Source organism: Panthera pardus, unplaced genomic scaffold (genome assembly GCF_024362965.1).
Source record: "Panthera pardus isolate Hobbes unplaced genomic scaffold, ASM2436296v1 HiC_scaffold_13, whole genome shotgun sequence".
In the NCBI taxonomy this organism is placed as follows: domain Eukaryota; kingdom Metazoa; phylum Chordata; class Mammalia; order Carnivora; family Felidae; genus Panthera; species Panthera pardus.
In genome coordinates, this window is record NW_026526688.1 from 28452665 (window position 1) to 28468811 (window position 16147).

General features: G+C 40.8%; 1 protein-coding gene across 11 annotated transcripts in view; it reads left to right on the forward strand.

Annotated features, from left to right (window-relative positions):
• Nucleotides 1-16147, forward strand: part of RBPMS (RNA binding protein, mRNA processing factor) — a 176294-nt gene that overhangs the window by 104516 nt on the left and 55631 nt on the right. For 9 of the 11 annotated variants that reach the window (XR_008421578.1, XR_008421577.1, XR_008421576.1 and 6 more), the window contains one exon: nt 5350-5500. The exons of the other annotated variants lie outside the window; for them this stretch is intronic. Coding sequence is in view for 6 of the 9 variants with exons in the window: in XM_019466824.2 (XP_019322369.2) it covers nt 5350-5500 (151 nt within the window). In the remaining 3 variants the exon portion in view is untranslated. The remainder of the gene's footprint in view (nt 1-5349; nt 5501-16147) is intronic. 11 annotated transcript variants of the gene reach the window in all.

Sequence of the window (16147 nt, forward strand, 5' to 3'; positions counted from 1 at the left end):
GTGTTTCTAAGTAAATGCATGTTGGATCATTACATTTTGTCATTATAGTCTTTGTATTTTAGTACTAAAAGCTAGAGACATTTTCCTAAGTTACTATAATATCACATATTGACAATTCCTAAATACCACCTATGCCCATTCTGTATTTGGTTTTCTCCATTTTTCCACAAAAGGTCTTTTACATCTGTTTCGTTCTATCAAGGACCACACATTGCATATATGAAGGAAGGTCTCTAAGGATAGCCTAATCATTCTAGAATCGCTCTTTTCCTCTTTCTTCCCATTATTTAGTGAATACATCCTACCTTTTCTTTTTTAAATTAAAGTTTATTAATTTGAGAGGTGAAGGGCAGAGAGAGGAGAGAGAGAATCCCAAGCAGGCTCTGTACTGTTAGCACAGAGCCCGCCGCAGTGCTTGAACTCACGAACTGTGAGATCATGATCTGAGCTGAAACCAAGAGTAAGACACTTAACTGACTGAGCCACCCACACGCCCCTAAACTCCTAACCTTTATCCTCACTCATGTGGGATAACGTTAGTCCAAGACCAGTGACAGTACTAAGGAGTTGGAAGATGTTGTACCTATATGGTCCCAAATCCATGATTTGCAGCCAATAAATCATTCCAGTACCAGGCAGTATACACAAGAAGCCAGTATCACAATAGCTAGAGAAATAGGGGAGCTACTTAGGATGTGGGCTTTGTGCATATTCAATTAATATTTTCTCCATTTTGTCTTCAAGTCACTGGAAGACCTAGAAATTCATTTAACAGTGACTCTCTTTATCCCTAGAGGCTTGAGTCTTCAGGATTTGGTAACTTCACCTTGCCCATTTCCTTCTGTGTATTATATACTAGCCTTTTCCTTATCCTTTTAGGATTATGGGCTTTGATAGAGTTTTTGAGCAATAAATGGCATTTTTAAGCTCTCTGATTTGCTTATAATCTTAATCCAGTTTAAATAGGAAACACAGGGGCGCCTGGGTGGCGCAGTCGGTTAAGCGTCCGACTTCAGCCAGGTCACGATCTCGCGGTCCGTGAGTTCGAGCCCCGCGTCAGGCTCTGGGCTGATGGCTCGGAGCCTGGAGCCTGTTTCCGATTCTGTGTCTCCCTCTCTCTCTGCCCCTCCCCCGTTCATGCTCTGTCTCTCTCTGTCCCAAAAATAAATAAAAAACGTTGAAAAAAAAATTTAAATAGGAAACACAAATTTGCATTGGGAGGTTTAAGCCCACAATTCAGAAAAACCTTTTAACTTTTGTTTACAAATAGTTAAGTTTTATTTACATTTAAGAGAAAGAGGAAAAGGGTATTTTAAAATAATTCCTTCAACATAGTCCTGAATGCAATAACTGAGTTTGAATTTAAAGCATTACAGTGTGTAAATGCAGAATCTGAATTTTCTTTAGGAGTTGCTAATTGCTCTCTGTAGCTTTTGAGATTGAATTCTTAGGACTTCTAGTGATCAAATACCAGGCCATACACCAGTTGAAGAAGACTGTTCCTGTGGGTTGAATCACCTGTGATGATGGAAAAGGTGGAATTGGAGATTGGCTGATGGGAAAGGGGAAATTTATCTATATGAGGCCACAGAGTGTTCAGAAAGAATACTGTGAAACATTTTAGAAACTATGGCACAGGAAGGAAAACTGTTAGCATGTTAGCAAGACTAGCTGGGGCTGCCATAACAAAATACCATAGACTGGGATGGTTTAAACAACAGACATTTAATTCTCTCAGTTCTGGAGGCTAGAACATCCAAGATCATGTTAACCAGCAGATTCTGTATCTGGTGAGAATCCTCTTCCTTGGTTGTAGTTCTCACTGTGTGTGTACTTGTGTGGCCTTTATTTGGTGTGTGCTTTTGGAGACAGATCTCTGGTGTATCTTCCTCCTCTTCTAAGGGTATACTACTGACCCCATCTTAGGGGCCCACTCTTAAGATCTTCTCTAAACTTAATTACCTCCCAAGACCCTACTTCCCAATACCATCACATTGGGGGTTAGGGCCTCAATATATGAATCCTGGCAGGACCTCAACATTCGGTCTGGGACACCAAAGTATAGGATTTGAAACTGCCCTGGTAGACTCTTAAGAATACGAGACTATTAAGGATATGTTATTTGTCAGCACTGTCTTTGTACCTCCTAGGTAGGGATTTCAACCTTTGTAGTTCATGGTGAACCTGTGTTGGTTTGGTCACTGTCCTTGAAGAGATTTTTGGCTGTCCGTGTAGTCCATCAGATTGGGTGGCTTCTGAGTAGCTTTATTCTCAAATTGATATCATATTGCTATCCAGAAACTCTTTCTTCTGGTGACCATGTAAATAAGATACCATTTACAGGTGTAAGAAGAAGATTTCTCTTCGTTATGAGAAGAGTTTTGGCAGATTATAGGCAAGAAAGGAAAAAGTTGATTTTGAAAGGCACCGAGTCCCCTCTTGACTTGGCAGTAATCTTCACCTACAGCATTTAATGTGAAATCACTCTGGCCAGAGAATAATCTTATTAGGCTTTAATTAAAAGCACAAGGTGTTTTTATTTTTTCAGGTCTCCTTATCTATCTTCTTCTTTTTTTATCTTTCTCCCCTGTTTCCTTCCATTTCCATGCTCTCCCTACCCCTGCCCACCCCCACAACCCCCCATCATCCTTTAACATTTAAAATGTTTTTGGCTTGGCTGATCCCTCTGGATAGAAACTGAGCCGAGCAGGATATTGATTACCAAATATGGTATTGCTGCTAAAGATGTTAGAGGAATGTGGCTTGTATTCTAAGCCTCCGGCCTCTGAATAAGCTGCCAAACAAATTAGGTCATTTTAACTTCTGAGCTTGCCTTTTTTTTTTTTTTTTTTTTTTTTTAAAATAAGGAGTTGGAACTTTGATTTGGAACATGATGGTGGTGTTATTTTAGCTCGCAGAGAGGAGGGGTATGAAGAGGGAGTTGGGGAGGCTTAATTCAGCATGTTTTAGGACACGAGCCATCAGTCAAAGCGGTGTAAAAGGCAAGCATGTTGTGCAGAGCCTCTGTTGACTCTGGAGCACCAGTGGAAGAGCTGAGGCATGGAATTCAGATGTGCAGCCTCATTATCTGAGGCTAGAAGTTCCACAGGACCGCTGAGAGGTCCCAGGATGCTCTTCTCGTGCTACAATGGCCTGGACCACAGTGCTCAGGTTTAGGAAAGTTCCTTCTTCGGGAACCAGCAAGTACAATAAAAGTTGGCTTAAAAAAAAAAAAAAAAAATCCTTCTTCACGGGAAGGTTGGTGGAGTGGAGTGCCAGGGAGGACATCCTGAAATTGATGGCAGATTGGCAGATTGCTACTATGTGTAGCTGATGGGGTGTTGTGTAAATAGGCACAGCATACCGTTAGCCAGGGACTGCACTTGTCTCAGCAAAGACCACAGCTCTTTGGGTCCATATTTGGAAATATTTATTCTGTTGTGATACGAGCTTTGATAGAGTGAAATGCTCTTACGTGGAAGCAGATGAAAGCAAACTCTGCTTCAGAATGTGGCCTTACTCTTTTTCCTCATTTATGTGTTTGGCAAGATAATACTGAGGTTTCCTAAGTTAAAATGAAATAAAAACAGAACTGTTAGGGAAAGAATTTCTTTTTACCTTTCTTATAACTGGCACCCCCCCCTTTTTGCTTTTTGTTGTTGGTTAGGGCTGTACAGAGTGGATTCCTTCTCTTCCCGCCCACCCCTGTTGCTACCTTCAGTTGGTTTCTTCTCAGAGAATGGACAAATCAGGCTCACAAAGAAATTCCACCCACTCCAGGATGTCTGTAGGTCAGGGCTCTGTGGCTTTTGTTGTATCTCCCTGAGGAGCTCTCTTTCTTCCTCCCCCCTTATTTCTCTTACTGCAGTTAACTGTCCAGTCACAGGCTCTTTGTCTCATCTTTGGAGCTGAACCTGTAAAGCTCAGAGTTGTTCATCCTGGTCTACAGAGTCAAAGATTCTTACTAATTTCTTGTGGAAATTGCTCTTTTGTCAAGCTAATTATGTAGAAAGGGGCCTTTGGGACCCACAAGCTCACATGTACACTAAATGGAAAACCTGTGTTCTTAGGATACTCATTTTCAGAAATCCACCCCCTTTCCAGGGCATACCATGCAGACAGATGTGGGACCTGAGCCTGTTTTGGATGCACATTTATATACTATACTGGGATATCTTTTTGTTACTGTTGTTGGGATCCAGAATGCATAGCACTGGAAAATAGGAGATTATTTATTATGATTAGTAACAGAGGCATTCTTGAATAGTAGGAAGGTTTCAAAAGAGATTTATCTTGCCCTAAATCTTGTGTTTTATAATGTTTATGATTTATTGAATGTTTTGTTTTAGGTTAACTGTAATAATAGGGTCAAGGGTAATTGAAATTACTACCCTCTCTTTGGCCCATATAATCTGTTGTCTCTAGCCATGTAGCTAGTAAGCCAGCTATAATCAAAACTGGGATGTTACCACCTCAAGACAGTAAGGCTTTATATAAATTTATTAGCTAATTGGAATTAAATGATACTAGTTACATTGAAATCTTTAATCTCAGTTTCTGTTTTAATAACTCAGTACTACATGTATCACCATTATGAAAGCCCTCTAGTTAGAAAGGGAGGGGAATTTTCTTTATTTATAGGTGATTAAACTAAGGCATTGAAGGATAATACTGTTTTACATCAGTATCAGAACACTTGTCAGGGCCTGGGTCTCCGTGATTTCCAGTATTGTACAGAGCTTTACGTTAATTATTCTTATTGGTAGCCATTAATTGAGGTTTTTAACTCTACTAGGACTTTGCTGGTCCATATTTAGAACTCGAACCTGGGGCACCTGGGTGGCTCAGTCAGTTAAGCATCTGACTTCAGCTCAGGTCATGATCTCATGGTTCGTGAGTTCGAGCCTCGCGTTGAGCTCTGTGCTGGCAGTGCAGACCCTGCTTTGGATCCTGTCTCCCTCTCTCTGGTTCTCCCCCGTTTGTGTTCGTTCTCTCTCTCTCTCTCTCTCTCTCTCTCTCTCTCTCTCTCTCTCTCTCTCTCAAAAATAAACAAACTTTAAGGAGAAGGAAAAAAAAGCCAAAAACTTGATCCTGAAGGTTTTTGTTCAAGAAGAAATAGTTGAAAAAACATGTAACTAAATTTTTGAATTAAGTAAACAAAATCTCCCCTGACTTTCTAGACATGTTGTATTACAGATTTTCACATATTATGTGTAAGTAGTGAGAATGAGTTCTTGCTGACCTTTTTTTCCTGATAGGCCAGGGTTTACTGGTGTGTTTATTTTGTCACCATTCCGGTTTGACTCTAAGGAAATGAAAACATCTTCCATTTGTTCTTTATTTCCAAAGGGCATCCGCTTCGATCCTGAAATTCCGCAAACACTACGACTAGAGTTTGCTAAGGCAAACACGAAGATGGCCAAGAACAAACTAGTAGGGACGCCAAACCCCAGTACTCCTCTGCCCAACACTGTACCTCAGTTCATTGCCAGAGAGCCATGTAAGTCAATCTACTTTTCATTAAAAAAAAAAAAAAAAAAAAGAATAACCAAGAATTGTTGGTGTGCTGCATGTGAAATTACACCACAGGACATAGAGCTGGCTGAGTGTCATTTTCTAATTCTGTGGAGAGGCTGTCTGTTCTTGCTGTCTTAATTCCAAATACAGGAATCTTGTTCATGATTGGCTGCCCTAAAAGGTGGTTCAGCTGGATGAGAACTGTAACTACTACAAAATTTCATTTGATGTGCTGTATATTTCCTTAATGTCATCTCGACCTTATTGTAAGGGTGTTTCTGTTTGCCTGAGGGTATAAACCCTTCTTTATTCCCCCATCCCTGGATATGAGAGTTGGTTCTCGGCATTTTACTTCATTTGTTGAAGAACATCAGTTCTGTGGCTTGGGAAAGTAGAATATTAAAAGTGAAAGAAGCAGATATTAAAAAGTTCTGTTTTTGAGAACAGTTGAGCCCATAAATCCAGAGGGAAAAGTAAACACAAAGAATTTATATATTGGAACAGTCAGTTCTGGCAAACCAATACTGATAAATTTAAGGAAATTTAGGGCTTCCTGTTGTAAATTAATTGGGTAAGGACACTAATTGCTAAACAAGTGTTTTACCCCACCTAATGAGCTTATTCCCTTAAATGGCCAGCCTACAGTTTTGCCTTTGATTGAGTAACTTGAAAAGATTGTCTTAATTTTCTTTCTCAAACTCAATCAGTAGCATAAGTGAGGCGTGAGATAGGCCTTAACTTTTCCTTTCATTTTGTAGCCATATGTGATTTAATATGGCAGGGCATTCAAGCAATCCCAAGTGACTTGCTGTTATTTGGAATATTTTTGCCCTATCGTTCTTGATCTTCTTTCCAAACCACATGATCTTGATCTTCCTCCTGCTTTCCTTGTCGGTACGTTTCAAATTTTCTTACTGAAATTGAAGGGCACGTGAGTTTCTTTCTCCCCCCCATGTCATGTGTGTGTCAGATTTAATTAGGTTATTATGGAAGTTATAGTCATTCTGTAGCCATGTAACTCTTGAGTGCTGCCGCTTGTCAGTGGAAACTAACAGGTAAGAGTTTTCTCTCCCTAGTGTGTTCTAAAATTTTTCTGTGAGGCCAGAAGTCATAATAGAGAAAAAGTTTTGTTCTTCCATGTCCTAGGGAAACCTGAAACCTTTTCTAAACAAGTTTCATCTTATGGCACAGATGCACTACAGGAAGATGAGCAGACATTTCTTAAATGATTCTGTGTCCTTACAGCATTTAGTTCAGTACCTTTTGTATATTGCATGTATTTAATAAATGTTAATTGCAGTTATAAGTGGATAGATTAGTATTTTAGTTTGGCCATTTATAGAGTTTTCTATTTGTATGCCTCTTTATTTCCCTCTGAGATTTCTTCTCTCCTTAGATGTCAGGGAAAAGTATTTGTGAGATACCTTGATTTAGAAGAGAAAACCTGGAGTACCTCTTTAGTTTTCTAGTAAATTTGCTGCTTCAGATCTAAGACTGCTTTGAAAAGATGAATTCAGACAGCAAATGTAATGCTGGCAATACTTACCCTTTCAGTTCTTCATTGAATGCTTTTGTTCTGGGACCTCAGTTGTTTTTTTTTTAATCTGCTTATAAAAGCTCTGTGAAATTGGTAGCCAGGGAGGTGATAGTTCACGACAGGGTACACAGAAGCAACAGAGGTGAAAAAGTGGACATCCACAAGTCTCTGAAGTTGAAAGAGAGCTTGAAGTGGAGTTCAGGACACCACTCTGGCCAGCTCTGCCCACCTCCCTTCCCTGTATCCAGAACAACTCAGAAGTGGTCAGATAGTTTCCATGGCACAGGCAAAACTTGCCTGGGCTGCTATGGCAAAACAAACTTGAAGCTAAAAAAAAAAAAAAAAAAAAAAAAAATCCACACACCAGTATATTCTTGAGAAAATAAAAGTTGTCATGATACCTCTTAATATAGCTCCCTTTTACAGCATAGGGGCCTTGATGAACAGCAATTCCACTCTGACTCAGATTGACCTTATCATCCATTGCAATTCCCTCTGGGAATCGTGAACTTCCCTCTCACATATGCCAAATTGTTTTCCCTGAGAGCATGCTGTAGACTAAAAACACCATGGTGTGGTTCTTCACTGGTGATTCCCAATTGCACTGTGCCTGTAATTGGTGTTCAAGGTGTGGTGGTCAGTTCAACCACTGTTAGGAGTAGACTGCAGTGGAATCTTTGAATTGCGGGCCTAGAAAAACCCTGTAGGCTTCTCTGTTATAGACTGTGAGAGAGGTTTTTTGTTTGTTTATTTATTTTGCGAGAGAGAGAGAGAGAGAGAGAGAGAGCGAGCGGGCGAGCGCAAGAGAGAATCCCAAGAAGGTTTTGCACTGTCAGCGTGGAGCTCAACCTGGGGCTCAAGCTCATGAAGCATGAGATCATGACCTGAGCTGAAATCAAGAGTCAGACGCTTAACCGAGCCATCCAGGTGCCCCAACAGAGAGGTTTTTTAATGTTTCTTTTTGTTGATGTTTTTATATAGTTGTGGCTGAAAAGTGCCCTTTGTCATCACTAAAGGAAGAACATGCAAGATTCTATTACACAACAGTTTACTTGAACGCTCATTTCTCAGATACCTGTTGAACTTTAATGAGCACTCAGTGTGCTGAATACTGGGGAAGAAGGAGACTGGTTGGTTCCTTAAAAGAGCTATTAGTCCAAGGGATTGGTGGTGGTCAAAGTTGTCAGGAAACTTGGCCCATATAAAGGACGTCAAAGATTTTTTACAGCTTATTCTAGATTGCCCCAAATCAGACTGCCTTATTTGCTGAGCACCTGCTCTGTGTAGAGAATGGGAAATGAGAAAACCAGCTACTGTACTTGCCAAGGCAGATAGTGGCCTGAAATGGAGAACCTTGGTCTTAAACTCAAAGATGTCAGTAAGAGTTCTGGTTCTGCCTGTCGTTGTGAAGCTCTGTGACCTTAAAGAAAAACATTGAACCTTGCTCTGCTCCTCCTGTTCCCTCAGCTATAAATGGGAATAATACCTTCCTCACGTGCTTGTTAGGAGAGCTCAATAAAACAAGATCCTAAGATTGTGTTGAGGATTAAATGGATATACTATGTAGAGTACCAGGCAAACATAAAGTACAATCTTAATTTTTTTTAAAAAAAGCATTGAGTTGCTTTTCTTTCTTAATAGTTAAAAATAAATATTGATCTTCTGAGGCATCATCACTGTGACTATAGCTAACTGTCTTTGTAAATTAGGAGAGACGATGAATGAAAGTCCTATACGGTTCCAGGAAAGTGTAGTATACTTTACTAACGAAATAATTCCCTAATGAAGTTTTAACTTATTCCCTTGTTTATAATAAAGTAAGAAAAGTACCGTGAGAAAGCAAGAAGTAAGAGATACAAAAATTTTATAAATTATATAAAATTCTGCTGGATTATACATTTGCTTGTACAGGAAAGTAGGGTTCTATAGGGTAAGAACTCCACTTTAGAGCCGAAAACAGGGCAAATCACCGTCTCTTGAGTGTTGTTCTCATCTGTAAAATGATGTGCCAGACACTGCTAAGCATTTCACATGAATTATCTCCTTGGATTCTCATTAGCACTATTGGACACTTGAAGAAACAGGCCTTAGGGAGATCCAGTAATTTTGAGGTTACACCGTCATCAGGCATTATGGGTTGAATTGCGTTCTGCCAAAATTCCTATGTTGAAACTCCAACCCTCAGTGGCTCTAGATGCAAGTGTACTTGGAGATAAAGTCTTTAAAGACCTGATTAAATGGGGCCATTAGGGTGGGCCCTAATTCGATATGACTGGGTTCCTTGAAGAAAAAGAGACGCTGGGGATGTGTTCACACAGAGGAAAAGGCCGGTGAGGACATAGTAAGAAAGAGGCCATCTGCAAGCCAAGTTACAGAGGCCTCAGGAGAAGCCAAATGTGTCCCCACCTTAGTCTTAGAATTCGTAGTCTCTAGAACTGTGAGAAAATCCATACCACCCAGTCTGTGGTATTGTGTTACGGCAGCTCGAACAGGCTAGCACATCAAGTGATAGAGCCTGGATTTAAATTCTGACCTGTTACTTTTTAGTTTTGTACCTTTGGTCTAGTTACTTAACCTCTCTCTGTTGTGTCATCTCTAAAATGGCAGTAATAGTTATACCTACCCATAGGGTTGTGAGGATTAATTAACATAAGAGGGCCCCATTCACAAGAGTGACTACTCCGTGACTGTTTAATATGTGCGTGTAAGAACATATATGTTGTGCCTTCTGTTCCTCATAGTTGAGACTGTAGTTTTTCTGCATTTGTATACTCTGCATCTAGCACCTAGGAATACATGTAAAATCAAGATGCTACAGATTTTTTATTTTGTGCTTTTTCATTTGGAACTTTAAAAAATTATGGTGTTATTGAGGCATGACAGGGAAACAATAAAATGCACATATTTAAATTCTATTTTGATAAGTTTTGTCACAATACATAGGGAATATAGTTGACTCCATGCTCTTGGTCTGTTTGCACTGCTTGTGGCATACCGTATTATCATAGTGGCTTTAAAGGTGGAGGCAGCCAATACGTACAGAGCATTTGCTCAGATTTTACCCATTCAACTTTAATTTTAGGGAGTAAGTATCAAAAGGCTCTAGAACTTTGCAATAATTCAGATTCCCATAGTCTAACCCCAGGGATTCTGATTCTGTGGGTCTGGTCTAGGACTTATGCTCTGCATTTTTAAAAACTCTTTGGGTGATTCTGATGCACAGATTTGAGAATCCCCAGCAGAGCAAGGAATTGTAAAGTTAAATTCTACCGCTCACTCCTCTGTTTCCCTCTCCTCCACACCCCCCTCCCCGCCAAAAAAAAGAAAAATGCTCTATTGAACTGATACTCTTGTTAAATACCTGGTAAGCACATAATCCCTTGGTGAATAATCAGACCACTTCCTTGATTTCTGCCATACCACTGGAATTTCCCATTCATCCAATACTGACCCTGGCTGTGTGGAAGTGAATTTTCTGTTTCATGTCTGAAAAGATCCTAGGAAAGTTCAGAAAACTTCTAAAATGCCTAGCAAGTGCCCTTCTGCTTCTGGGGACAACACTCCACAAGCCTAAAATCTGTTAATTTTTGCCTCTGTGGGATGGGTCCACCCAGGGCTTGATCTGAAGCTCCATGTGCCCATGGAACAGAGCCAGGGTACCTGCATTTTCCAAGGCAGCATACACAGCATGTGCTGTTGGAAAGTGCTGTTCAGTTCCCAGCTCTGCTCTGAAAATATGCAGGTGCCTCCAAGTACAAGGTGCTGTGTATCCCACACTGCTCTCCACAAGTGGGGTCATTTAGAAAGCCAGTGACTATGCCTAAGGAAGACCTAATCAAGCCGTTCAGAGGGAGGGAAGGCAAAGACAAAGTTGCAGGTGTTCTGTAGGGATAAGGGCAAGACTGTTTTGCTATGGAAAGCAACTTCCGTAGGGGCATTGGGTGTCTCAGTCTGTTAAGCATCTGACTCTTGGTTTCGGGGTCAGATCGTGATCTCACGGTTTTATGGGTTCAAGCACTGCATTGGACTCCACCCTGACACTGAGGAGCCTGCTTGAGATTCTCTCCCTGTCTGTGCCCCTCCCCTACTCGCTCTGTCTCTGCATCTCTCAAAATAAATTAATTAAAAAAAAAAAAAACTTCCTTAGATTTTTGTGTTTTATATTTCATAAAAACAAATAGTTCCAGTTTACTCTGATAAGAGGAAAGTTTTGGTTTCCTCTGCTTCTCAGAGGAAAATTCCAGCAGTCCAGGAAAATATAAAGAAGAAAATAAAAGTCATCCAGGTCCACCGGAGATAACCACCATTAACATTTTGGTGTATAGTATCTCTATCCAGTTTTTGAATTTCAGCATCCTTCAACTTCCCCTTTTACCTTTAAGGTAAAATTCTGATGCCCAGGGAGATTAAATGGCCTGTAGGGCCAAAAATGACATCTGGGCTCTCATAATCCTTTGCCACAGCCTCTGTGTTGCCGTTGCTGTAGGGTACTAGTTCATAGTGACACAGATCCCTCGCTAGAATTAGAGCAGGAGGAGTGGTGGGAGACCCTGGTGGAAGGCCTGGTGTCCCAAGTGAGCACAGCCTGCTGCTGGAATTCAGGTTGTTGAAGGAATGATCTGCAGCCTCTTATTAAACGGATAGGGAAGAAAGCAAGCAGCCATTTACTGACCTACTATTCTAATCCTTCGGAACAGTGTGGCCAAAATACCTCTTTTCCACCTAAGGAAGCTGTGTAACTGGCCCGGAGTCTCACAGCTCATTTTAGGCCTCACTGTGTCACACTCCTAACTTACAGCCCACCAGGAGCTTTGGCTTGAGTTGTTTTTAAGGTATTCCTTAGGGGTGCTTTAAACTCATTTAAGCCTTTAAAGATGATTTTGTTTTTTTTAATCTCTTAAATTTAGAGAGAGGGAGGTGGGGGGCGGGAAGAGAGAAAGAGAATATGAATCTTAAGCAGGCTCCACACTCAGCTCAGAGTCCAACACAGGGTCTGATCCCAAGACCCTGGGATCATGACCTGAAGCAAAATCAAGAGTCAGATGCTCAACTAAGCCACCCAGGTGCTCCTAAATATGATCTTATTAGAGACCCCAGATGCCTGCATCTAAGGAGATTTCAGGGCAGGTCACTGCTCAGTGAAAGTCAGGCTTCCGTATAATTCTATAAAGCATCAGATTTTGATGATCAGGATGCATTAACTGTAAAATGTTTTCTTATATAGTTGACCAAATTGAACCATAGGGTTTTTATTTAGTTTTGGTGTACTTCATTCTGAGTTATTTCAGAAAATAAGAGTGACTCCTTTCAACAGTTTAAGTATTTCAATTCAATGAATAATGGCATCATCAGCAAAGAGGAGGGTATTTGACTTCTTTGATTTATACTGGAGGATATGCAGGCAGTTTACTTAAGTGTTTCCCATCATTCAGATGGAAATGGAAATGAGCATGAATGGCAAGAGGCAATACTACAGCTCTGTTTTACATTGATAGTTTCAGATCCTTAGACTTCATCTGTACACTCCTCTTGGAATCATGATAGTATGAAAACAGCATAAATACTCACCAATTTAGTTAAGCAGACTCCGTGATCTCTAGGTGATCCCTGTTTGTAAAGCCCCAAAAGGCTGATTGATGAGCAATCTGCAGAAAATTTTTCACTATTACTTTTTCTTTTTTGAGTTTGAGAGACAGTGAGTGCTGAAGGGGCAGAGAGAATCATAAGCAGGCTCTGCACCATCGGCATGGAGCCTGATGTGGGGCTCAGACTCACGAACTGTGAAATCATAACCTGGGTCAGAATTGAGAATCAGACGCTTGACCAATTGAGCCACCCAGGCACCCCTTCAATATTACTTTTCAAGGAGATTGAAAACCTTGCCTGCTCCTGACATAAAGGAAGGGTTTGAGAGACCTAGTCCTGCAATTGTTTGAAAATAAAAATAACACAGAAATAGGAGGAGTTGTTTAACTGGATATTGGGTCTGTTATTTAGGGAGATAAAAGATTTGAGTTGGAGATAGGTATGTTAACCACATGATCACAATCTGGGCTCTTCTGCATTTGAGAAATAAGCCCCAATATATTTTTTTTCTTAATTCTTCTCTTTATAAAATAATAGTTAAGTTTCATTTTGTAAAATGACCATGCCTGATTCATTTTATTGTTAGAGAAGGAAACCATAAATGAAATTTAAAAGGTTAAAAATATGTTTCCCTACCATCCAGGAATAACCACTGTTAACGTTACATTGTATACGTTTCTACATACATTTTATGCATATATGTATAAAAAATGGTGTGTCAGGTTTTCTGGTTTTGTTTGGTTATAGCATATAATCCCAGCGTCCTCATTTCTTACTTACTCGTGACCAGTTTTCCATCCAGGACTGTGTACCCGAAGCATTATTTTTAAGGGCTTTTCATGTTGAAGGTGTGGAGGTGGTGGTGAAGGTCTTCAAGTGCCTGGCGAGAAATTTTTTCTTTCATTTAAAAAATGTTTATCATTTGAGAGAGAGAGGGACAGAGAGCAAGCAGGGGAGGGGCAGAGAGAGAGGGAGACATAGAATCAGAAGCAGGCTCCAGGCTCTGAGCTGCTAGCAAAGAGCCCAATGCGGAGCTCGAACCCACAGACTGCAAGATCATGACCTGAGCCGAAGTTGCCGGCTTAACCAACTGAGCCACCCAGGCTTATTATTTTCTAAATAATTGGTGGGGAGAGAATGGAGATTGTTGAGCATGGCAGCCTCATGTTTTAAGGAAGACACTCTCCTTCCTTAAGCTGTTGGAAGCTGCACTGGGGAGACAGGAATGGAAGGACACCATAAAATGTCTTAACATAGAGGAAGAAATTCAGTGGTGGTGAGAAGGGCCCTTGCCTGAATTTTTTTCTTAATATGCCTTGAAATGCCACTAGGAAATACCCTGCTGGGGAGGTGGTGCTCCTAGGAAGGAAGCTTCCCTCCTCCCCAGACCTCCACCCCACTTTCACTAACACTAAGTTTTGGGAAAAGAAATTGGTGGTGGTGAGACCACAGATTATTCTTTCACCCGTTTTTCTTACCTCTGTCCTTGCTGATAAGGGTTTTGATGGGAGGGGGAGCCCGGATGTGATGCGGAAGTTGTGGACAACAGCAGTAATGGGGAGTCTTTGGGCAGTCAGAGCCATTGGGAAGCGATATAGGAGAGGGGCCAGGAGATGGACACCAGGAGGAGACAGGAGGCAGCTGGCTTCCCGGTGGAAAGGAGACCAGGACATCAAAGTATGGAAGGTGAGCTTGCAGGATTGTGCTTACTTGGGTCATGTGCCCCCCGTTCCCTACAAAGCAACTCCACAGTGGGAGTGTCTAGGAATTCTGTCCTTGTTGTGGACCAGTTTGAAGCTACCAGAAGTGATGTTCACAGAAACATGCCAATGATTTCCATTCTGGGTATTGAGACTTTATAATGATTGACCCGCTGAGCCTCTCACCCCCAGTAATGCCAGGTATTTGTGGGCCCGATTCTCACATCACAGAGAAAGGCCCATTGTCAAGAATCAGGCAGGACATGGATTTGGCACTCAGGATATGTGTGAGGACACCAGGTGCTTAGGCCCCTGGACATTATGAAAAATAAAAACATCAAACAAAACTGCAGTCAGTGAGGACAGCAAAATACTCTTAGAAACCAAGATATCCTAATTAATGCTTATTTCCACGTATGTCCCACTTTGACAAATCAGAAATACTGTTTGCGTTAAAAAAAACCAAATTCACAACACCACACCAGTGTTTACAGCCCGTCTCTGCCTCTGTCATCTCAAACCTGCACACATTCCTAGTTTTTGCTTAATGTGTGTAAATTTTAATAACTAAGTTTAACAATATTAAAGTAATATTAGGTAATGGATGTGACAAGTGGTTTCCATATATATCTTGTTTTATGTGGGAGGTGAGTTATTGCAGCACTGTGTAGATCAGCAAATCTGATCCAATTTACTTATGATACAATTTAATGAGTAGCCTATCTTTGATTAGCAATGGCTGTTAACATTATGCTTTGAATTTGTTTCTTGTTTAATCATTGATTAGCTATAAACAAAGGCCTTAAGAACTCAGGAAGTCAAATCTCCTTGGAAATCACAGGATTCTTTTATAATGCAAATAACTGCCCCAACTTTCATGTTTTGTAAACTTAAATTATTCATTATATCTGCAGAGAAATGAAAGAATAAAGGAGTTAATTTAGTGGGACATTCCAGAAGGAACAGCTAACATAGACTTAATTCTTTTAAGGCCATGTACTCTCCTCACTCATTAAAAAGAGAGCATTTCTCAGTTAAAGTTTGATTCAGTCTCCCTGTTTCTTTCTTCCCTTCTTCCTTTTCACACACTTGTAAATCCTTAAAGAAAGAGGTGCCTTTTCTTGTACAGCAGTTCTCAAAGTATTTTTCTGCCAACCCCAGGTTGGTCTCCAAGACCCTTTCAAGGAGTCCCCGAAGTCTAAACTATTTTCACGAGAGTGGTTTGTTTTTCTCCCTGTGTAGCAGTGGGCGTAATTACTGGCACCTTAGTACATGTCAAGACAGTGGCACCAAACTGCACTAGTCATCATTGTATTCTGTACTGTCCCATGCTTTGTTTAAAAAAAGAAACCAGTTTCATCTAAGAATGTCCTTGATGAAGAGGTAAAAAATATTTTTATTCCATCTCCATTCTTGATTACACATCACTTGACAATATTTTTGACAAAATGGGGAAGGTACATAATACCATATTAAAAATTAAAACGGGTGCCTGGCTCAGTGGGTTGAGCATCTGACTCTTGATTTCAGTTCAGGTCATGATTCCAGGCTCTTCCTCCGGTTCTGCACTGAGTGTGGAGCCTGCTTGGGATCCCCCCCACACACCCCTACCCTCCACTCCCTCCCTTTGACCCTCTCCCCTACTTGTGCTTGCTTGCTGCCTGGTTACTCTCTCAAAAAAATTTTTTTAGGGGCGCCTGAGTGGCTCAGTCAGTTAAGCGCCTGACTTTGGCTCAGGTCATGATCTCACGTTTTCTGAGTTCAAGCCCTGCATCATGCTCTGTGCTGACAGCTTGCTCAGAGCCTG